This window comes from Telmatherina bonti (assembly GCF_933228915.1).
Source record: "Telmatherina bonti genome assembly, chromosome: 15".
Taxonomy (NCBI): Eukaryota; Metazoa; Chordata; class Actinopteri; order Atheriniformes; family Telmatherinidae; genus Telmatherina; species Telmatherina bonti.
Window position 1 is genome coordinate 6,099,354 of NC_136613.1, and position 24,277 is coordinate 6,123,630.

Here is a 24,277-nt window from a genome sequence, read left to right on the forward strand (position 1 = left end):
TCATTAAATGCTCCAGGTGTTATTTAAATATCTGAATCCTTCAACCTTATTTTTTACATGAAAAACTGGAGATATTTTCCTGGTGTCGGACTCTCAAGCTTTGTTTCTTTCTCATGTCTTTAACCTCCTCCAGATGTCTCCCACATCCATGGTGAGAATTACCCAACAGCCAGAGCACCGGGTAGAAAGCCAGAGCCATCCTCTGGAACAAATGGTTTTATAGTGCCACCTACTGGGATAGTTGGGGCGTAACATCTCATCAAATTTATATAAATCTTTATTTATATAGTCAGTCAAAAGAGCATGATCCCCACCCCAAAATACATAAAAATGGCCGAATAATTCACATTTAAGGCCATAAAACTGTGGTGAGACCGCGAGGCAGCACTGCAGTCATTGTAAATCCTAAAAAACGGGAAAAGAGTCCAACAGCGAGGCCGGCGCCTGGTAATCTGAAGTCCCTTTGAATGTAGCTGAGATACAGGAGAGTGGAGGTCAACTTTCATCACGCTGAAGTGATTCAAATGCTAACAAACAAAACAGGAAACTAAAAGTCCAGGAAATTAGTTTTGTTCTTCCCTATTTACAGTTACTGAACAGGAATCAGAGCAGAAATCCCTCAACAGGTGGCGCTGTTACATTCATGAAACCAAGAAGGGAGAAAACAAACAAAGCCATATTGTTCCTTCAGCAGACGTGGAGTCTCGTCTCCGGAGTTGCAGTAAATCCACAGATCGGTCGGAGTTTAAACGCGTCGCAGTAAAAAAAAAAAAAAAAACTAATTCAATCAAATGAAAACAAAAACAGGTGGTGTCATTTCTGTTTTACACCGGACAGTAAACACCTGCAGCTGCTCCTCAGGAGATGTACAACTAACCATATTCAAGCCGTCCTGAGAACATTCTGGAATTAATAAATACACCCTGGCCAGAAACACCCCCCCTCCCTCTCTAACAGAACAGATCTGTGTGTAAGAAATCAGTCCAGGCTGTGGAAGCTGGTGTGTTAGTATCCTTGTAGTCCGTTGTAAACTTTCTGTACAGAACTCTGCTTCAGGAGACTCCGGATACCTGCAGGACAGAGAGAGACAAGCTGATCAGACTCAAACTTTTCACTGACTTTAACCTTTATATTATGTTAAGGGTCAATTTGACCCATTTCAGTTTTTATCATGAACAAACTACTGGTTAACTTTTCTTTTTCTTCATGAAAATTTGTGACTTTTCCTCTTCTGGGCTCGTGAGCTTTTGAGTGAAATATGGAGACTTTGATGTGTCGTCGAACATCTGTGCAGTGTTTGTATACAAAGATGATGTTGGGGTCATTTTGACCCAGACACTTCAGTGTGGGTAAGTCGCTGATTAGAGTAAAAAATGTCTCTTTAAATGTACTAAAATTTGATAGCTTATTTATGTTTTTAATGCTTTAGAATAGACATTCATACACAGACACTCAGGTGTGTCTTAGGGATAAACCTTCTCGCCCCGGGACTGTAAGTCTGTGGAATGAAGATCTTTTCAGCAACAACGTCTCTGGAGACATTTGACATAAAATCTCAAGTCATCTGATTCGACAACCGCGACACCAGAGCGAATTGACATGAAAGAGACAAGCTAGCTGTGATGAGTGGGATAAATGAGTTAAAATTCTACCTTGTTGTACAATCTTGGTTTGCATGTTACTGTCGATGAGCGCCTTATGTCCTTTCCGACAGTACATGCCCAACAATCCTGCCAAGTATGGCTTAGAAATATGGATAGCCTGTGATTTAACATCTAGCTATGCATAGAATATGCAAGTGTAGACTGGAAAGCCACCTGGTGGTGCAGAACATCACATGTGACAACTTCTTTACATCAAACTGCCTTGGAGATGAACTTCTAAAGAGAAAGCTTTATGTTTGTAACGGTCAGAAAAAACAAGCCAGAACTTGCAAGAATTACATCTGCAGAAAACACACTGTTTGTCTATCATCTGGAGGACATGTAAAATGTTCAAACTGAGAACATCAGAGAAAATAGGGCAAGTTAAAAGAGTTTGTGAAGATGGAAAAACAAAAATAGTTCTTAAACATGGTGTTCTAGTTAAAAGATTGGGTTGAATGTCTGTTCTAAATGTTTACATAATCTGAAAAAAGTTGTTATTGGTTGAACTAGATTTTTTTTTTAATGTTGTCAGTAGATTTACACAGTGTGGGTCAAAATGACCCGCAACATAATCAGTGATTTTTTTTCCAACACAATACAAGGGTTGAAAAAGAAAATCTAGTTTTAATCCTCTATTTTCTGCTGCTTGTCTGAGGTCGGGTTGCGGGGAGAGCCGCCTACGCAGGGAGGCTCAGACTTTCCTCTTCCCAGCCACATGTACCAGCTCTGCAGGGGGATCACGAGGGATTCCCAGGCCAGTGTGTCCCTGATGTTCCTCCTGGAACACCTCAGCAGGGAGGCGTCCTAACAAGATGCCCGAGCCACCTCGTTGTTAAGGAAACTAATAACGTAAGAGTTTAAAGCTACATCAGATCGACCTGTCCTGAAACAGATTTTTTACTTTTCCCTTCAGGGTTCTGCAGAAAAACTTAAGATTAGTTAAAAGCAGTGCTTCGTTTGCTCCTATAAAAACCAGATTCTCATCATTAAGTCTTCGTCTCACCTTCTTTCTGCTGATCATCCAGCTGCGTCTGAGGAAACTCCACGTCGAAGGTGATGATGAGGGAACCTCGGATGTTGATGTTGTCGAAGTTGGGCAGACCTTCACCTTTCTTCCACATCCGAGCGCCTGGTTTGGTGATCTTGTCACGTACTATATGAACCTGCAGGAAGAGAGTTTTACGGGTTTAAACGTCTTCTGCTCGGTCTTTGTTCTGGACATGACTGTAAAGTCCAAACCTTGTGTCCATCTAAATGTACGATGTCCATCTCAAAGCCGACCAGCGCCTCCACCAGGGAGATGGTGACGTTGGTGTACAGGTCGTCTCCTCTGCGCTCAAACACCGGATGTCTGAAAGGGAAAAGCCTCCTCAGGTCACGCTCAGCAGAAAACACACACACAGATAAAATAAAGCCCGTTCTTACTTTAGTACTTTGATCCGGAAGCGCAGGTCTCCGGGTTCGCCATCGATGTGTGGTTCGCCTGACATCACAGATCCGACATTAGCAGCAGAACAATGAGGAACAAAACCAACGTCCAGATGAAGTTTCAGGAAGTTTACCTTCTCCAATGAACGGATACTCCATCTCATCTCTCACACCCTGCTCGATCTCCACCTCCAACGTCTTCTCCTCGTTCACCAGCCTGGCGAAGGAAAACATCACGTGTTCGATGCTGCTGTGACTTCATCACATGTACCGCCAGTCAGATAAACTGAGCTGTGCTGCGCCTCAAACTGCGTTTAGTTTTAATAGTCGGATCTGGTTTGAAGCTTGTTTTTGACTCGATTTCATTCCAGCTTTGTCTGAACTCGGTGTAGAATGTTAGGACCCTTTCTAATCTTTAAATGAAGCTTTTCTGGCTTGTTTTGATGCCACAGTGACATTTATTTTGTAAATTCATGGAGCTGCTGCGGCCCTGCAGCTTCCAGAAGCTGAAAAACCAGATTACAAGGTTCACTTCCAGGTTGCTGCTTCACGTCACATCGGCCGATGTGAAAACACAACATGGCCGATTCGTCCAAGAAAACATGATCAGAGGAAGAGATGAAGCGAGAGTCAACGTTACACTGACTTTTACTGGCTGAAGAGAGCTCAGAGAAGAGACAGGACGCAAGAAAAATCCTGCCAAAGTTAGTAGTGCTGCTTTAAAATCAAAGTTCTGCAGGTTAGCATGTGATTCATACGGATACTGATCATACTGATCAGCAGACAGCTCACACACAGGATCAATTAAACATTTTCTGTCCCCGTTTTGTTTACAGGCCGACATAAAGGCTGCATTCACCCATCATAGTCTACCAGACTCTGTTTGATGGTCTAAACCAGTGTTTTGTCACACCACAAACCAAAATGTGTTTTTGTTTTTGTTTATTAAAGTCTATATCATTAATATAAAGTCCATCTTGTCAAAGCCTCTTGAATAGAAATCAGATAAACACAAGAAGATGGAATTTCATTATCTTTTTGTTTGGATGAACACAGAGCTGCTTTTTAGACTAATGAGGTGAAATTGGGTAATTTCTCAGGGCACACCTGATAATCTCTCGCCGCACACTAGTGTACCACGGCACTGTGGTTGAAAAACACTGGTCTAAACAAACCGTTCCCGGCCAATCAGTAAGCTAGATTATACTCTACTGGTCAGTAGGAGTTTTGGGGGAATGTTGGCCCCTACCAGCCAGCTGTTGTAACTATGTGAACCGAGTCACCTGGACTCTCCAGGTGTGAAATCGCCATGAGACCCTGATGATGTTTTCATGGTCGTACAGATTGCTGCTGAGAAGGACCTACTCTCATGTGGAAGCTAAAATACCTGAGATTAATGGTTCTCTGATAGTCTGCAGTCAATCAATCAATCAAAACTTTATTTGTAGAGTACTTTCACATACCTCAAAGTAACCAAAGTGCTGAACAGGTAAAATAAAATAAATCAACATTAAAAGCAAACATTAAAATAAAGACATCTAAAGACAAAATAAGACAGAAAAGACCTGGTGGTCCTGCTCTCCGGAGTTAAGTCAAAATAAAAAGATGAGTTTTCAGAAGAGATTTAAAACCACGTAAAGTCCCAGCAGACCTCAGTGGAGGTGAAGTAACCATAGCAACCAGGAGGCATTCAGAAACGGTACATGGAGACAAAATGCTGGAACACTGAAACAAAAGCTTGTTTTTATGATGACTTGATGAGTCTGTTTCAGACTTTTCTAACATGATTCACCATCGATGTGACCCTCGGGTCTGATGTGTCTGTTCTGAAACAGCTGCATCTATCAGGACCAGCCGTCAGATGACAGGCGCTTTTACTCACTTCACGTTGGGACACTCGTCGCACACCGTCTCCTGGGTCATCTGGAAACGTCCCGGTCCGAGCTGCGTCGTCCTCATCTCCTGCCTGCAGTTGCACTTCCTTTTCCCAGGAGCCTCTTTGGCTACGGGCTTGTTACGTACAACCTAAGAGGCAACGAGGACGTCAGATGAGCAAGGAAACTGGCAGGAAGTGAATCTGAAAGATCTGCAACTTTTACAAAGCTGAAACTGTTCATGTAGAAAGGAAGAGTTCCTCCACACCTCCACAAAGTTCCCAGAATACACCTCTTCCAGCGTGACTTCCAGGTCAAGCACCACGTCGTTTCCTCTGGGGATGTTCCGGTCCTGCTGCTGCCGGTTGCCTCCAAACATGAAGCCGAAGTCTCCAAAGAAGCTTCAGAGAGGAGAGGAAACAAACACACACACACACACACACACACACACACACACACACACACACACACACACACACACACACACACACACACAGAGGGTAAACACCTGCTGTAAATAATATTTCCATCACTGATCACATGATCAATCAGCTGGAAAAAAGCCCAAAACTTATTAAACAGCTGAAGTTTATTCCTAAACATGTCTCCCTCATGCGAACAAACTGGTTTCCTCCACGCTGACTTTCTAGTTAACCAACCAGCTGTGTGTGTGTGGTTCTGTGGTTTCATCACCAACAGCTACAGCTTGTGTGTATGTTTTCTTTTCTTCATGTTGCAGATGTGTTTGTTGTTCTGATCCACGTTTTTCCCAGCCGGTCTCGGTTCTTACAGGTTCTGACGGTTTTAAAGCTTTGTTTTCCTGCAGATGTTGTAGGAGGTTTTCTGTTTCCTTCCAGGTGTACCAGCTTGTTTCTATCTGGTGTATCCTTCTTCTTTTATTCAATTCAACTTTAACAATTTAATTCAACTTCATTTATACAGCGTCGAATCACAGCAATGCCAACTCAAGACACTTTACAGACAGGGAAAAAAACATAATGAAAGCCAATTCATAACAGCCTATATAAGGAAATCAACAGATTGATTTGGAGGTCCAACTCAATCTCCCATCCTGACCAAGCACACGGCGACAGTGGGAAGGAAAAACTCCCTTTTAACAGGAAGGAAACCTCTCTCCCTTTCTCTTCTGTTTACTTTCTCCTTTATTTTGCCCAATTCCTTGCTTATTATTTCAGCACAGCAGGCAGACCGTCATCCTGCTTGCTGAACAGGACAAGTAAACAAAAACAGCATCCTACAATCAGCACCCTGGACAGGTCGCCGCTCCATCACACAGACACACAATCATTCATTCACGCTCAGCTTTGACTCGAACCAGCAACCTTCGTGCTGTGAGGCCAGAGCGCTGCTGGTCCCAGGACACCAACCTGGAGAAGATGTCGTTGTGAGAGCTGTGATGTCCCTCTTTCAGTCCGTCCTCTCCGTACATGTCGTACTGTTTCCTCTTTTCCTCGTCTGAGAGGACCTGCCGACAAACACACACATCTGCCATGTTTCTTTCTCTGACATGGAATCTGGATTTAGAACAAAACTTTACAATATTTGGAACTTCAACGATTATTAAAATAATATTACGACTTGTATAAAAAGTTATTAAAATAATATGACGACTTGTATAAAAAGTTAATAAAATAATGACGACTTGTATAAAAAGTTATTAAAATAATATTACGACTTGTATAAAAAAATATTAAAATAACATGACGACTTGTATAAAAAGTTATTAAAATAACATGACGACTTGTATAAAAAGTTATTAAAATAACATTACGACTTGTATAAAAAGTTATTAAAATAACATGACGACTTGTATATAAAGTTAATAAAATAATGACAACTTGTATAAAAAGTTATTAAAATAATATGAAGACTTGTATAAAAAGTTAAATAAAAAACTATGATTAAAGTGACTTTTAATGACAGCGAGTTTCCGGTTCTGAGCAGAGTCTGTCCTGTTGATAAATTTGTTGTTTACAAGCTTCAGACTTACCTAGATTGTTTTTAAAGTCAGACAATTGCAAGTTTTATGATTAATTGATATTTCTTTATTTCAGAGAAAATAACCCAATTGAATCAAAACGGTTTAAAAAAGTAACAATTCAACATATATTGTTATAGTCAATTTCAGCTTATTTTACAGGCAGCTGTTTTTTTCCTTCTTTAATGAAAGGGTATGAATAAATATGAGCACTACTGTACATATACATACAATATAATCTGATAAATCAGATGACAGCTTGTAGATAGTAAGCAAGGTGTTAAATCCTGTATGAATGTACCATTTGGAAAGGTGATGCGACCATCAGAGGCGGAAACACCTGCAGGGTTTATCTGAACTCACTCCCATTCATCCACGTCTGACTTCTTATTGTGCCAGCTGTCATCCCTTACAGCCAATCAGATGCAGCCACACGGTCTTGTGGACCAATCACAGAGCGCGTAGCGTTTCCAACAACAACCACGTAGCAAGCGTACAAAAGACGTTTATAACGAAGCCTCTGGCACTTCCACACAAAATGTGTATTTATATACAACACATAAAGTAAGTTTACTTACATCCCCGTTATATTATGGTTGAAAACAACCCCATTAAGCCTGCTTCGTATATGTATTATGACCTACCTCATAAGCTGCCCCCAAATCTGCAAATTTGTCCTGTGCTTGAGGGTCGTCAGGGTTTCTGTCGGGGTGCAGCTGCATAGCCAGCTTTCTGTAGGCCTTCTTAATGTCCCTGATAGATGCAGACTTACTCACCCCCAAGATCTTATAGAAATCTCGCCTACAACAGACAGGAGAGCACATATATTACTATAGAAACGATGTGTGAGATAAAATAAAAGCTAGGAGGTATTATTCAGGGATTATAGGGGTAATGAGACAGCCAGCTACAGTCTGAGCTCGGAGCTAACTGCTCCAAAACACGACAAGTATTACAAGTTGGCGAATGTAAAGTCTCTACTGGTAAACAGAGTAGATTAACACCTTTCTACCGGGTTAGCTCGGGGTGTCAGGCCGCTTCACACATGCAGAATACGGTTAGACCAATCACAGTGGAACATGTGTCCCAGCTGGCGATGCGGTTCCCCCGCGTGTCCCGAGCGGGTTCCACTTACCCGGCCAGCACCGCCGTGGTGACATACAGGAGCAGGCAGCACACATGGCAAGCGTTCATCCCTTTCCTAGCCATGGGGTTTTTGTGAAAGGTCTGGTGGCGAAGATACAACCGGCTTTTTGAAGCTTGGATCACCAGGTTTCTTCTTCCTCCTGTCACAGAAAGCCCTCCCCAGCAGGGTTGCCAGATAGTGTGAGAAAAACAAGCAACCAGCTGGATGAAAACAAATCCAAAAGAAGCCACTTGGCCCCTCGGAGAAAGAAATTGTTAAAGACTATTGTTAAACTTGACGTTATAATTTTATGAAGACCATTACATTATTTTCTAATTCTGGTTCAATCGAAATATTTTTTAAATCAAACAAATAAGATAATTTATTACATATTACATCACTCATAAATTAATATTTAGTTGAAGAATCCTTTAATGTTTCCGCTCCAGTCAGGTGTTTTCTGTTCCTCTCAGTCAGACTTCTGCACCTGTTGACAGGTATTTTGTCCCACTGTTCAACAGAAAAGTCTCTCATTTGTCCAGGACACATTTGTTTTTTGTTTTTTTTTTCTTTCTTCAACTCAATTAAATGAAACAACAGTGTCTTATATTACTAAATTATATTTTTGCAGATTTTTAGTTATTGTTCCCTTTTTAAGTCTGCAGTTATTTGAGTGACTGTTGCAAATGCAGCCTTTTCTTTAATGAAAGAGGATGAATACATATGAGCACAACTACACACACACACACACACACACACACACACACACACATATATATATATATACACACGCACACACACACACACACACACACACACACACATGATTTGGACCGCATGTTTACCAAGGAAATGGGTTTTTTGGACAGATATAAGAAACGGATAAACTACTGTGTGATGCTTTTCACATAACTGTGAATAAGTGAGAAATATTTTAGGAATGGTTCATACAGGGAATAAATTAGGCCAAATAAGCAACCAGTGTTTTGAAAACAAGCCCCAAAAAACTAATGATATTTACAAGCGACTTTGCAAAAAAAAAAAAAAAAAAGAAAAGAAAAAGTTGTTTATAATAAGCTGACCTGGCAACACTGCTCCCGAGGCAAGTCGGCAAATCCGCCTCTCCGGCATTACAAGTTCCCCTTGTAAAATATTTTTCAGCCAAGTACCGCCTAACCAGTGCAAAGTACTTTTTGGTTCAGAAAAAAAAAACATAAAATACAGCATTTTATCATTAGCGTTTGGCCTTTTAAACTTTAATTATGTTTTGCACATCTCTACTACTTCAACCAGGACTCCATTGTTTGCGTTGTCAAGGCGACACTGGGGTTCAATTCACGTTGGAATCATAGACATCATACACGTAGACGCCGCGTTGTTTCACGCTGCCTCTACGAGCTGACGTCTCATCGTGTCGCCATCTTGGATGGGTCTCCCATGCGCCTCCAATGACTTTATTTGTAAGGTGTAGGTCCAACCACAACAATAACTTAACCGATTTTTACCTGATTTTTCTCACAGTTTGGTTTGTTACAAAGGGAAGAGATATTGTTATGATACAGATCACTGTAAAACATTAAAAACAACCTGCTTTTATGATAAAATATTTTCATGTTATTTAAACTAGACATAAGGTAGCTATAATATAAATAAATGTATAAATGAATCTGATACTAACATGTTTGATTGTTTATTGATGCATTTGGATTTATCAATCTATTTTTATATGGTCAAATTAATTGTTATTCAACCTTGTGAAATGTAATTCCACACAATCTGCTTTCAATATTTCGCTGGTTATTGCAACCATATGCTGAACAAAATGCAGGAATAGTTGCTGGCTTTCTCTTTACTACGACGGACTCTTTCTTTTATTTACATTTGTTAATTTATCAATATAGAGATACAGTTGTACAAAGTTTGAAAATAAAGTATTGTATCAAAACTTAGCAATTCAGAAATTACCCAAAAAAACACTCGGAGAGCGTAAACCTCCACCAAGGCCTTTAAAAAATACCTGGATCCAAACGGTGATCCGGATCACCACCTAAAATAAATCAGTTCTTCCTTTTCAAGATTCCAACAAGTCTCTCTTTGTAAAGCATCAATATAATATTTTTCCATAAACACCTCACAGGAGCAAAATTTATCATTTGCATTTGTAGATTATTCACTGTGTTAACATTATTTATCAACCAGTTATGTAGAAAAGTGTTTTGTTTGTGTGTAATATATACGCGTTGTTCCACAGAAAACAGTTATGTGGGGGAACTACGTTGAATCTGCAGCAAGACTCGAAAGCGGAGACCCATCCAATATGGCGGCGACGCTAAGTCACTCTCCAGCGCCCAGTATACATGATGTCTATGTCGGGGAAAGGGAGGGCGCCAAATAGGAAGGACCAAAGTGTTCCAATGAACTTACTAAATGGCGCTGGGTTGGACACGGAAGGCAGATGCATGTCTGACTGGCATCACAGCGCATCAGCTGTGGTCGATACATCCATAAACCCGCCTTATGAAACTCTGATCCATCGATTTGTCTCGAGCCCACAGACCGTTTACAGTCTATGCTCCAGCCTCGCGGAAGACAACGTCTCCTGCGCGCGGACAACGTTGAACGGTAGGGCTCGCGCCGCTCGGCTAGCTACACGAAGCTAAGTTAGTTAGCTGTGGAGGCAAACTTGAGCGAAGTTAACTGTTAAAACAAACAGATTAACAACCCGCTTTTCAGCTGGGATTTAATGTTAGTTTGTTGGCAGTTTGACAATAACTAGTTTAGCTAGTTACCCCGGTCAAGCTTCATCTTATTGTGGGACGGCAGGTGTTGATTAGAGCAGTTATTCCGGGAGCATTTGGATCAATTTGTCGCCATGTTTTGGTGACCAGAACCGATTTTAGCTGAACTGTCATTGTTCACATGTCAGGAATAAATAAAGTTGACAGAATTTAGCATTTAATAATTCATTTTCTGTTTAAAGAAATGCACATGCAAAGAAGAGCAGATGGTCATGTTTACTGTCAGTGGATGTGGGCCATCATTATCATAGTGAATAAGCAGATGCTCCTCTTGACTAAACAATACTGTGACCTTATTTCTGCTATAAACACTGCTATATGGTTTTATCACACAAATACGGTTCGATTGTTTGGGGTCAGGCCACAAAATCAGTCTTAAAGCCTCTCATGTCACTGCATAAGCAAACACTAATAGTTTTTGACCAAAACAAAACCAAAAACGACGAAGTGGCATCACTGCACTATTATTCAAAAATATAAAATGTTCATATTTGATCCTTTTTATTACTTTTTCTTTTGGGAAAAATATATTCAAGTGTCTTAATGGTCTTGTACCCACGGTAATGTGCCAGTTAGTGCATAAGTACTAGGGCTGTGACAATATGCTTTTGTCCCGATTCGATTCCATTTTTTTTGGGTGCCGATTCTCACAATTTTTTTTATATATCTGGTTTTTGTAAATTAAAAAATGGATACAACTTTTTTTTTTTTTTTTTTGCTTGTCATCTTTCTTGATTTCAATCGTAATTCAAACAAACCATGTTCCTTTATTGTTCTATGTATGGAGGACTTATATACACTAAAATGTCATGTTAAGAATTATAAAATGAAGCTAAATTAGCAGAGAAATCAGTCAGGTTTTAGTTTATTCTGCTGCGTATTTCAGCAATGCCAGATAAACTTTACATTGATGGGGATTATTACAGTAAATAGGGATTGTTTTAAAAGTCATAATGTCATTAAATGATGTCCAAGAGTTAAAGATGAAAACAGTTTATTTTGCGGTGTGTGCCTGACTTCATGAGGAAAAATCCAGACATCAGAACAGATTTTCCTCTCTGAACTTGGGAGTAAGATTAATATCTGTCCCAGTCTTTACTTTCAGTTCAGAAAGATGAAAAACATCTAAATGTCTTAAGAGTTAAAGTTTAGGAAGGATGAACAAAATGTCAACATTATTCAAAACTACTTTCAAGTTGAAAATTCAGTCTTTATCCTACAAATACTATCGAAAGACACATTTTTTGGTCTTATTTTCTCCTCCAGTTTGTCATGTGATGTTTAGAAGTCAGCTTCTCATATTCATTTTAGTATCTGCGTCATTTTTAGAATTTTACATCAGAGTATTTGTTACCTTTGCAAAGGTGGAGGTTATGTTTTTGGCAGCGTTAGTTGGCCTGTCTGTCTGTCAGCAACATAACTCAAAAAGTTGGAGGATTTTGATGACATTTTCAGGATGTGCCCGAAATAAAATAAGAAGCAAGTGATTTGATTTTGGAGGCGATCTGGATCACCTGTCTGGATCCAGGATTTTATTTAAATGATTCTTTACTATGGTGAGAAAGGGATCACTTTGCCATTAGAGCTTCTAACTCAGCAGGCGATGTTCAGAAAAGATATATGACATGGCATCGGGGTAGATGTTACATATACTGACAGCTAATCCAGAAAAATGTACATTTCTTCAGTAACTTCAAGGCTGTTACAGTCTTTAGCTTCTTGTTGGTGTGTGAAGATGTTTCCAGGGTCAGAGGTCCTTAACAGCATGTGGTGTCGGTCCTAATGATGGAATGGGTCGGGATAGGAGCTTGAAGTGTTGGTGTGAGGTTGGGTACTGGGTGGATTGTTGGGTCTTTTAGGGCATTTCCCAGGTGAGTGACCCTTTGGCTTGGCGGATGTCTGAGCTGTCTGGCTGCTTCCTCTTGTATTGATTTGTTTCCAGTTTAGTGAACAATCGTGATTAGCTTATTCCAGTTTATTCTTGATGGCAGAATAAGCTGTAAAACTGGAGGTGACCATTACATCCAGTTCCTGTGATGATCAGAGCTGTTCCTAACATACATGCTGTGATACACCATAAACTTATTTATTACTGTAATGATGATGATCAGACCTGCAGTTTCTCCTTACAATCATGTTTAAAGGTGTCTAGCGGCTCTTCGCTGTTATTTAATGCATTTTGCTTTCAATTTGCTTGTATTCTCCTGCATTCTGAAGGTCTTTCCCTGGTTTTCTTTGGACATCTGCAGCTTTTTCACTCATTTTCATTCTAGTCCCTGGACCTGAACATTTTCTGAGGAAGTTTTGTTGTTTGTGTATTTATTAAACTACGTAACTAAGACCTATGAATCATTCCAGCATTAACAAGAACCAGTTGTGTGGACTACTTAGCAAAGAACCAGTTTTAAACAGGATTTTTAGGCTCTTTGTGACAAAGACACATCGTTTGTTCACATTTCTTTAGTTTTGTCTCTGAAAAACGGCGAAGATGAGACGTGTGGCAGACAAAAAATAGGATTTTAGCAGCAACATGGTTATTTCCAAAGAGCTGTTAGCTGAAAACTAGTTAATCTCAGTGAGGTGAGAAGTGTGTCCCTAAACAATGGATGGAACTGAGGAAGAGGAGGACAAAGGAAGTGTCCAGCTCATTGTCTCCTCTCCATCATGGATGTAGGAAGGAACAAGAAGCATGAATAATTTTTTATAATTTTGAATAAACAGGACAGGACAGAAACTTGTCTTGTTGCAGCCGAGTCAGGTTTCCTCATATCTGTGTCTCCTTGAAGATATTTTCACATGTAAACACCAAAACAAACACTGCATCCAAAGCGAAAACCTTTTAGCTCCAGTCAGCCTGCAGACGCGACGTTTCCACGCAGACGCGACGTTTCCACGCAGACGCGACGTTTCCACGCAGACGCGACGTTTCCACGCAGACGCGACATTTCCAGATTCTGAGGCTAAAATGATGTAAGATGAATGTATGAACAGATAAAGCAGCGTGAAGAGAAACCAGATGTTTGTAGAAATAACACACATAGATCAGCAGTGACCAAGCCTTTTCTCATCTGCACATCATTCTCTCACGTCTGAAACACACACACACACACACACACACACTGTTTCCATGTTTCCACACGTCTTCCTGCTACTATCTACCTGCTGTCCTCACTGCAGCACCTCCACCTCAGCTGCATCCCAAACGTCTTCTTGGCTTTATTCCAGCCATAGAGGATCATTATTTTCCTGCTTTTCTCATCACTTGTTGATCTTTGGCTGCTCCTGATTGGACGTTACCGTCAGTTTAAGCTCTCTGATTGGTGGAAAGTCTGACAGGAAGTGTCTTCATCATCATGTCCAGGTGAAAATAGAGGTCTCTTAGCAACATGGTAGTGATGGTGATGAAGATGTGATAAATAATGGTGGATTTACCATCTAGAGTCTCTGAATAAACACTACATGTTGTGTTTGGACTGTAAACCTCCTGGACGGATAGAAACGCTGGAAAACCTCCGTAGACCACAGAAAACATAAGCTAATGAACAGAGCTGCATCTTTTCTATGAAATTGTTGGCAATAGAAATGCATCTGGACCGCCAGACGTCCATCTCCTGCTCATCTGAAACGGTCTCCATGGAGACGAGGCTGTCAAGAAGCCAGTCTTTTAAAAAAAAATCTGTTTTATTTCGTCTCTCCTCAGACATGGAGGCAGACACGGTGAGCATCTGGCCCCGCATGGAGCCCTTCTTACTGGGAGCCCTGCAGGTGAAAACACTCCTCCAGCTCCTCCATGCCATCATACCCACAACATGAAATAATCTGTCATTAACCCGAGTCCATGCTGTTGAAGGTGGCCCCCTCCTCCAAGCTCAGCCTTCACTACCTCCGAAAGATGGCGAGCTACGTGCGGACGCGGGACGGCTGCTTCCCGGTCCTCGGCTGGCCCATGTGGAGACACATCGCTTGCGGAAAGCTGCAGCTTCCAGAAGACCTGGCCTGGCTCTACTTTGAGACCTTTGACCTCCTGATGGGCCACAGTCCCGAGGAGAGGCTGGAGAGGGCTGAAGGTTTTTCCCAGTGCTCCTCTAAAAGTGAGCTGGACCAGCAACGGAACAAGGTGAGGGGGTGGCAGGGCGGGGGTCTGGGTACGCCGCAGACTGGCCTCTGATTCTTCAAGTCAGGCTGACGAGCTCGTCTCTTTGTCTCCAGCTGTCGGTGGACAGCCTGCAGTTCCTCCTCTTCCTCTACATCCAGCAGCTGAACCGTCTGTCTCTGCGTACGTCTCTGATCGGTGAGGAATGGCCGAGCCACCGCGCCCGCTCCTCCTCTCCGTCGGACCGCGAGGCCAAGACCAGCTCTCAGAACAAGGTTCTGTACCGATGACGTGGCTGAATATCAGAATCTGTGAGGCGTGAAGCCATCTGGAGATGTGTTGCTCAGGGCTCATTTATTCTCCCTGCGTTTGATCAGCAGAACTGGGACGATCAAGCCCACCTGTCCTTCGTCCAAACTCACCTTCCTGAGATGTTGGAGCTGCTGGTGGAGCCCGGCCAGCTGTCGCAGTCCGGACAAGCCCGAAGAGACAGCCAGGTCCGTTCAGTCAGCATGTTTTTATTACTCCTTTCACCCCGGCGCTACGTGCTGCAGGGGTGGGTCAGTTCGACATGGCAGACGCCCATGTCTCCACTCATTCAGACGGAGTTTTGTGCGAATGCTTGAACCACGTGGGGTAGAGCTGTGACGACACGCTTTTGTCCCGATTCCATCCCGACTTTTTGGATGCCGATTCGATTTAACCTTCAGCACGCTGCCGGCGCATGAAGGCACTGAAATACAGTAACATGGTTCACTGTTGGTGAACCTGCAGGGCCACATTTAGAAGACAGTGATGTGTCTGAAGGGGAATGTTTGAGCTTTTCTTCAACGAAGAGATCATCACTCTGTTCGTCCGCCAGACTGATCGCTATGCGGACCGAGTACAGATGCAAACGGGGACGGAGCAGGACGATCAAGTCGTGTTGCTCACTTTTAATTTCAAGGTAAAATAAACTCCTGATCTTCATCAGTAGAAATTTCCAAAGATAAACTGTAAATAAATTTTTGTTTGTGTGGGGTTTTTTTTTTTTTTTTTTTTTTTTAAAAGAAATATATGCAAAAGACAAAGAAAAAGACACGATGAACATATTTTTCATTGTTTATTACAACAATAAAAAAGAATATGTGCTTTTAAAACAGGTGTAGGCATGGTTTTTTTTGTTTGTGAAAAAGAATGCAGTTTTATAACAAAAAAATGTCATTTTTTTATGCAGTGTGATGAAGGCTAAATTGTGATTCTCACAGTTCTTCCATATTGGTGATTTTTGTAGGTTAAAAACAAAAAAATGTCCAGAATTTTTTTTTTCCTCTTCATTTTACTTGATTTTAATCAGGAATAAACAACACAGCAGCCAGATCATCATTCTGCTGCTATAATGCCCAAGAATACAAGTAAAAAGATCAATAAAAACAATAAAAATGACAAAAATTTTATAATGGATTATTTCTATTTGTTTGAAAAAATCTATTTTTTACCAAAAAAAAAATCGTTTTTTAAATTGTGAAGCAAAAAATCCAGATATTCGATTTTTTTCTTCTTCTTCAATTTTCCCACCCCTAACATGGGGGCTGGGTGTCGGGGTACGTTACAGGAAATGCTTGCAGCAGCTAACCAGAAGTGGACTGCAGCGGATACGGCCAGACTTACAGACCATGGAGCATCTCGGCGGTCTAACGGCTGTGACCATCGTGCTTGTGTCGATGTTTAATAAAATCACGTGACGCGTTTTGGATGTCATTCCGACCCTATTAAATCTCTCCACGTTAACACACAACTTTGTCCAGCATCCCAGTAAACACGTCAGCCGGACTCCATCATCAGACCATGTAGCTCCTGTCTGCGATGGACTGGCTGGGACTGTTGGGACAGATTCCAGCTTCCTGCGACCCTGAACTGGACTAAGTGGTCCTGAACGGACCGAGGTGCTAGGTCGTAGTAACCAGGCCTTCTGAGTGCAGCACGGTAGAGGTGGCATCATCCTGTGGGGCTGTGCTACTGTGACGGTGTGAACGGAACGATGAAGTGCTTCCTGCAGCTTATTGCTGAACTTGTGAAAATGTCTGAGTGTCTGTTAGCATCCAAGCGTAGCTGTAGGGTAAATCCTTTCTGCGACCTGCTGTGTGTCGGCAGATTTCCCTGGAAGCCGTGCGGAGCTTGGGTCTGCTGCTGGAGGGCTCCGCTGGTCACGGGAAGGCCGTTCAGCCCGTCCACCGGCTGCTGACCAAGGGTCCGCTCCAAACCCAAGCTGGCTACTCGATGCTGAGCCGCTCCTTCCTCCTGCACAAACTCCTCTCCTGCCTGCAACACAGCCTCGCCCTCAACCCCTTCGGCATCACCGCCTGCCTCCGTTCAGGGAAGAAACTGGCCTGGGCTCAGCAAGGTGTCCCGGAACGTCCCGGTATTGGACATTCCCGGCGTTCCTCGCTGTCTGCAGGTGTCTGACCGTCTGCTTGTTGTCTCCTTGCAGTGGAAGGCACCATGAAGAGAGCAAAGATAGCCAGGAACACCCACACTGCTCCGCCTGGCAGCAAGATAGTGCTGATGTCTCAGGTCTTCAGACAGACTCTGGCTAAGACATCCGACAAGCTGACGGGAGCCAACATCAAGATCCACAAATGCTCCGACGCCTTCATCTACCTCCTGTCGCCTCTCAGGTCGGCTGAGCGCCAGCTGATGTGTTTTATGTTTGGGACACGCTGCGTTGACACTCTGCTTCCTGCTGCGTCCTTTTAGATCCGTCAGCGTGGACAAATGCCGGGATAGCACGGTGGTTCTGGGTCCTGTGGAGACCAGCGTCCACGTCCACAGCTGCCACAACGTGCGCTTGGTGTGCGTTGCTGGCAGGATGGTGATTGGAGCGTCCTCACGTTGCAGCGTCCACGCCCTGACCCCCACCCGCCCGCTGCTGCTGCCTGGAAATGCAGACATCACCCTGGGTCCTTTCCACACCTTCTACCCCTCCCTGGAGGATCACATGGCCAGCGTGGGGCTGGCGGTGGTCCCCAACGTCTGGGATCAACCGCTGCTTCTGGGGGCCGACGGCCTCACCAGCCCCTCACTCAACACGTCCGCCGGCCCGGACGCCGCCTGCTACCGCCTACTGCCCCCCTCCCAGTTTCACACGCTGGCCGTGCCCTTCCTGATGGAGGGGGACACGTGCGAGGTGCCCGGCGGGCTGCCCCCCGCGTACCAGGCAGCTCTGAACGAAAAGCAGAAGAGGATCCAGAACTGGCAGAAAACGGTGATGGAGGCCGGACTGACCAAGTGAGTGGATGTCCTCTGAGGACACCCACACACACACACACACACACACACACACACACACACACACACACACACACACACACACACACACACACACACCTTTGAAAAGGTGGAAGTGGTTTAGCCCACTGTTCCAACATAACCAGCTATGATTGGTGCATTCAATCAGAAAGCTGCTCAAACACAGAGTAGAGTAAACACGGAGAGGAATAACTGCTGCCTGGATGTTCAGGACTAAATTACTGGATTGATCTTAAATCCTTTTATTGGTAATTAAATTTAAAAATATAAAACCTTTGATAAGTTCTGACATGAAACAGTCATAATGCACCAAACTGCGTCTTCTCACTTCTGCATTAGAGGTTAGCTTCTGATGCTAATAATTATACAAGTGGAATTTATGTAAGGGATACTGCCCGACGAGGTGTCCATTATCAGATATTAATGGACGACGCGGGCGCTTTAGTTACTTGGGATCGGTACCAGGTCTTTTGGAATCCTTGTTAATGAAACCAAATTTTGCAGAATCCCACAGAACCAGCTGGTTTATGATCCAGACTGGCATCTGAAGGGTTAAATCTACAGACTGATTCAGTAATCATGATCTAAATAAAACAAAAACTCTTTCATGTAAACCAACGTAAGAAGTTTGCAGCGATGTTCCCGTTAATGACATCATAATTTTAATGATCCAAAACACTTGTTTTTATTGTAAGGGGAGTTTTCATGCAGAAGCCAGATCCAGAGTTCTGGAGCTGTTTAGATGTTTTTCTGCTCCACCCAACCTGACTTCACCGCACCTTTGCCATAGGATAACATGACCCCCCACCTTCTTTTCCTCCCTTTAATCTTCCCGTCCTCCTTCGTTTCTCTGCAGGGAGCAGAGGCGCCAGTTCCAGGAGCTGGTGGAGACCAAGTTCCACGAGTGGCTGCTGGAAATGGGGCATCGACAAGAACTGGACAGCCTGATCCCTCCAGCCGTACCCTGCCTGAAGGAGACGGACAGAGCAGCGAAGGACACCGGCCGAGTTAAGGATGCTAAACACATGGGGACGGGACGGGGAGACGGACAGTCCCCCATGGCTTGTTGACTTTATGTGCGATGCTTGTTGGGACGTTTCCCAGCAGGATAACTGCAGCTGAAGCAGCTGATCCAGATGCCCCGCCCACTTCCAGGTGTTTACAACTCCCCCATGAAGAAGAGGCAACAAAGTCTTTCTGCGCTGATAGTGGACCTGTTTAGACTGGGAGTGGCTTGGCAGGTTGTAGAGCAACATAACGAACATCAATCATTGCCAGGACGGAGCAGGTGCGACGGGTCTGTCCAGAAAACAAGCTTAGATCAGGGTTTAAGTTTCCAACCTTGCTTTGTGAACCAACTTGGACGGGTTGTGCTGCCAGTTTAAACCATAAGATGAGCTATTAACGCAGTGTGACCGTCCCCGTGCTGCAGGGAGTTGGTCTCGTTGCCTTCCTTCAGCTCTTTGCAGGAAAATGCACCTGGAAGTTGACCTTTCAGTCAATCTCTGTTGGACCACTGCGACCCTGTGCTGGTCTGGAAACAGCTTTCTTGGCCCAGATCCAATTCTAAACCCACTGATATGCAGAGAAAACACAAATGTCTTGTGCAGTAAGCTGGTGGAACTGAGCACTTTTAACTGGTTTTGTGTCTTTAGTGACATTCCAGTTCCCAGAGATTCCCTCATAATTTCATCTGAAGCAGTTTGGAAACACTACACTACATTTTACAGATGTCCTGCAGGGAAACTGCTGTGCATGGATGAGAGAAACATGACAGAAACTGACTCAGGTTGTCTTTATCGCCTCTGAAATGTTTCTGTCAGCAGCTGATCTGGAACGATGACACAACAACTGTTTACTGACGTAAACTAACTCAACGAGCTTTTAGCCTGTTTATTTTGTTACAAATCCTACATATATCTTTTTTATTTATTCGCCTGATATATTCCTTTCCAGAATGAAACCTTCCCTCTTTAAAGAGCCAGTTGGAGCATTTAATACCTCTAAGTGTACTTCTGCCAGTTCTTTGCACATTTGCATGTTTTCATGTGGAGCGTCTGTGCTGGAACACATGCAGCAGAACTGCTGAAGGTTTTTACTGCAGGATTTTGACAAAGGGAAGATGGTGGTACTGTAAAAAAAAATAGTCCTGATGCTGTATGAAGACAAAGAACTTTAGTTTAAATAAAAAATAATAAAAGCTCTAAATAAAACCAGCAAACCCTCTTTTTATTAGACTCACCATCCACTTTATCAGGTCATCTAATCAGCCAATCACATGGCAGCATTTAGTCATGTGGACATGATGAAGATGCTGAATCTGAGCATCACAACGAGGAAGAAAGGACTGAAGTTGCTGACACACAACCCTCTCTAGGATTTACACATAACGCATCCAGATGATGTCAGGGGGGAATGGACAGACTGCTTGGAGATGATGAAAAGACAACAGGGAGTCCAGTAAGCACTGGTTCCAATGAAGACAAGTGAAATGGGAGCAGTTTTAAAGAAGAGCGAGGACAGAAAACCAACCCCAGCCCCGTGTAGGAGGTCAGCCGAGCCCAGCACAACCGTCTGAAATGTCCTGAAGGAAATGAAGTAATGATGGACGGAGGACAACATCGGAAAGAGACGCGGCTCAAAGCTTCAGGGACAGTTTTATGGACTGATGAGACAAAGATGAAACAGACGTGCAGAGACAGATTTAATGGAAATCATCTGCGCTCGCGTGTGAAGCACAGCGGGTGTAAAGTCATCCCGGGGTCAGGCTCATTGATCTGCATGATGATGTAACAGCAATGTGGATGCAACCGGCCAATCAGGAGGATTTTACTGGTCTCTTTCTACTTAACCGGTCTGTAAAATGGCCTCTGCGTTGATATCCAGTTGCTGGCATGTGGCGAGGTGACAATGCAAAGCTCGGCTGTAAAATGACGCAGCGTCCCAGAAAGACATGTCCGTCTTGCATCCTGTCTCTTCTCTGAGCTCTCTCCAGCCAGTAAAAGTTAAGCGTCTTACTCCACAAGAACAGAGAACTTTGTTTTTGTTCTCCAGGAAGAGAAGGAACATCCTGGCTCGGTTATTTGGCATCTTTGGCGTTAGGGTGGGGTTGTCCATATCTCACACGCGTAGAACAGGTTTTCATACTTTCCAAACTAACCACGCCCACTTCAAGTTCCCGACCAATTAAAATTGTTCTTGAAACGGCGAGAACTCCCGAACCAGAACCACTAGAACAAAGTTCTGTGGTCTCACAGTTTGTAACAGCTTGTCTTATGTCTTGGTCTGTCCCTCGCTGTCATTCTTTCTCTGCTTCTGCGTTCCTTTGATGAATCGACCGCGGTGACCGTTCAAAGCGTGTTTCCATCCAGCTGCTGAAGCAGCATCCCAAAAGGCAACAAAGGCTCCAGGAATGGACGTCAATAAATGTCAGCATAGCATGAAAACAAGTCTGAAACGCATTTTTCAAGGTGAGAAAGTCGCATCAAGCTACTTTAAAGCAGCTCTATGACGCTATGTCTAGTTTTCTGAGCTTTCTACAGTGTTATAGTGTTGAATTCTCATCACATATAAGCAACACCGTTTCGATCACCTAAATGTGTGTTTGGGTTTTCCAGCATCCTCTACGTTTGGTTTCCATGGTGACGGAAACAATTGGTTTTAGACATAGACTGTATATGAAAGATGGACGGAGCCTTCGGCAGTTAAAAGTGAAGCATATGCAAAAGTGCGTAAAACTACAGTTCCGCCTTCATCCACTAGGGGCTGCAAAACAGAGCAAATCCCCATAGACTCCCATGTTAAAAAGACCAACTTCACAGCAGAAATAAACATGTTTACAGCCTGGTTCAAAAATCCATTTTAGGTTTAATAGGTCAGGTTTACCTTCATGACAACTGTGGGGGGAGTGAATTTTTTTTCTAACTCGCTCTTTTAAAAGTAATTAAATCTCGAAATTCAGCATATTTAGGGGCGTGTCCTTTTGATTGACAGGTACCCGATCTACTGCTTTAAGTAAGAAGAACATAGAACAACCGCGGTTTTTAGCTGGTTGGCAAAGTGACTTAGCTTTAGCCTGCTTAGCTCTGAGTCCGCTCGATGTCAATCATCCACCATGACGCTCACAGCCCCCCTCTCAGCTCCACCTCTTTGCCCATATTTGTATTTTCCGGGGCGAGACGACACACATGCCCCTGCCAAGATGGCGATGGTAGGAACCGCCCACCGAGCTTCAATTCAGCTCTTCAGAAACCTACGGGTGACGTCATGGAGGCTATTCATCTCTTCATTTACAGTTTCTGGTTTTAGAGAGTTTTTTCTACTTAAAAATTTTAGACGTCCCTGGGGAGGTACTCAGTGATTGTGCACAACTTGGAGAAGATGACCAAGTGCACAAAAAGCTTGATTCTTCACCTCCACGTGCAGCTAAGAGAAAGAAACTGGCTGCTACTCTGGTGTGGGAGGGGGCTGCAATATTCTCATGAAAAGCGTTTAATTTTTCTTCCACTGGATGATGTTTTCTGTGAAAGTCAGCAGACTGTGAAAGTAAGACGTGAATAGTTCTGCTGGAGAGCAGCGATGCACCTGGATCCGTCTGAAAGGCAGAGATAAGTCATGAGCTAGCAGGTCCTTGCCAGGTTGGGGCAAGCCGGTGGAGCTGGCATGTGTCACAGTGGAACCAGCCAGTACAGAAGTGGGGGTCTGTGGACGCCTACCGTCGCCCGGCTATTATGCCGTAATCCTTCCTCGCTTTTCTGGAAAAACTGAATAGCGCTGGAATCACTGACTCAATTTTTGGATCTCATTTTCATGACAAAGCGATTGTTCCCCTTTTCCCTCCCCTGTTGCTGTTTATGAAGGTGAGGGAGCGGGGGGGCATAAAAGGCAGCGGCTGGAAGGCCAGAGCAACATCGAGACCTCAGGGGATCCACCAGCATCACCACTACTCAGCATCTGTGAGGCTGTCCCGCAGTTCACATCCAAGATGGGCAGGGTGAGTTCAGACAGACAGGTCGCATGATGACACACCTGGAGGCGTTTAGGAGGCAGTTGTTCTCCCCTAACGCCCCCCCTCCTCCACACTTCTACTCCCTCAGATCGTCTTCTACGAGGACAAGAACTTCCAGGGCCGACGCTATGAGTGCGACAGCGACTGCTCAGATTTTCACGCCTACCTGAGCCGCTGCAACTCCATCCGAGTGGAGAGTGGGGCCTGGGTGGTGTACGAGAGGCCCAACTACATGGGCTACCTGTACGTTCTAACCAGGGGGGAGTACCCAGAGTACCAGCGCTGGATGGGGCTCAACGACCGCCTCAGCTCCTGCAAGATGGTCCACTTTGTAAGTCGGCCTGTGATCTGAATCCTTGTTGTAGTTTTTTTTTTCCCTCTTGCTGAGTGATCAGAGAATGGAACACCAAGGTCACGCTGTGGTGTTAATGACCGGCTCAGTCGATCACCGATGCAGGACTGGTGGGCTGTGTGACCCACAGCCTGAAGCGCCTCACATAAAAATCATTATTACAGCCTGCGTTTGGGTTTATGAAGGCGCAAAGCTGTCTGTAAGCACTGAAACAACATTTGATTGAAGCTTTTATTCATCGGACGAAATATATCAGAATCTGCGTTTCCATTTTTTCGCAAAATAGAAGCGATATTTCTAAGTTTTGGCAAAAATAGCGATTTACAGGTGTTTCCATTTAACAGTTTTTATCACATAAGAAAATACGCATTATGCCAGAAAATACGGCTTTGAAAAAAAAAGATTTTCTTTTCTAAAACTCTAAAATTCGCTGTTTGTTCCATACCGCACCATCTTTATCAGAAGTGAACTAGTCACAACCCCCAACGTCACGTCCAGGGCTGTGTGACCCACAGCCTGCAGCGCCTCACATAAAAATCATTATTATAGCCTGCATTTGGGTTTATGAAGGCGCAAAGCTGTCTGTAAGCGCTGAAACAACTTTTGATTGAAGCTTTTATTATTCATGCGGCGAAAGATGTCAGAAGTGGCGTTTCCATTTTTTC

General features: G+C 43.5%; 2 protein-coding genes across 2 annotated transcripts in view; one reads left to right on the plus strand and one right to left on the minus strand.

Annotated features, from left to right (window-relative positions):
• Nucleotides 1–293: 293 nt before the first annotated feature.
• dnajb11 (DnaJ heat shock protein family (Hsp40) member B11) lies at nt 294–8,218 on the minus strand. The gene is made up of 10 exons (XM_079254425.1): nt 8,083–8,218; nt 7,592–7,748; nt 6,337–6,434; nt 5,217–5,349; nt 4,957–5,099; nt 3,209–3,291; nt 3,072–3,129; nt 2,886–2,997; nt 2,650–2,809; nt 294–1,070 (listed from the first exon to the last, which is right to left on the minus strand). The coding sequence occupies exons 1-10, from the start codon at nt 8,154–8,156 to the stop codon at nt 1,006–1,008; spliced, it is 1,083 nt and encodes a 360-aa protein (XP_079110551.1). The 5' UTR covers nt 8,157–8,218; the 3' UTR covers nt 294–1,005.
• Nucleotides 8,219–10,583: 2,365 nt separating this feature from the next.
• Nucleotides 10,584–24,277, plus strand: part of tbccd1 (TBCC domain containing 1) — a gene marked incomplete at its 3' end in the record, with an annotated part of 14,534 nt that continues 840 nt past the window's right edge. The window contains 11 exon segments of the mRNA XM_079253704.1: nt 10,584–10,695; nt 14,572–14,636; nt 14,722–14,988; nt 15,081–15,239; nt 15,345–15,461; nt 17,098–17,347; nt 17,435–17,621; nt 17,701–18,231; nt 19,109–19,277; nt 23,245–23,331; nt 23,334–23,591. Coding sequence (XP_079109830.1) covers nt 14,574–14,636; nt 14,722–14,988; nt 15,081–15,239; nt 15,345–15,461; nt 17,098–17,347; nt 17,435–17,621; nt 17,701–18,231; nt 19,109–19,277; nt 23,245–23,331; nt 23,334–23,591 — 2,088 coding nt within the window. The 5' untranslated portion in view covers nt 10,584–10,695; nt 14,572–14,573.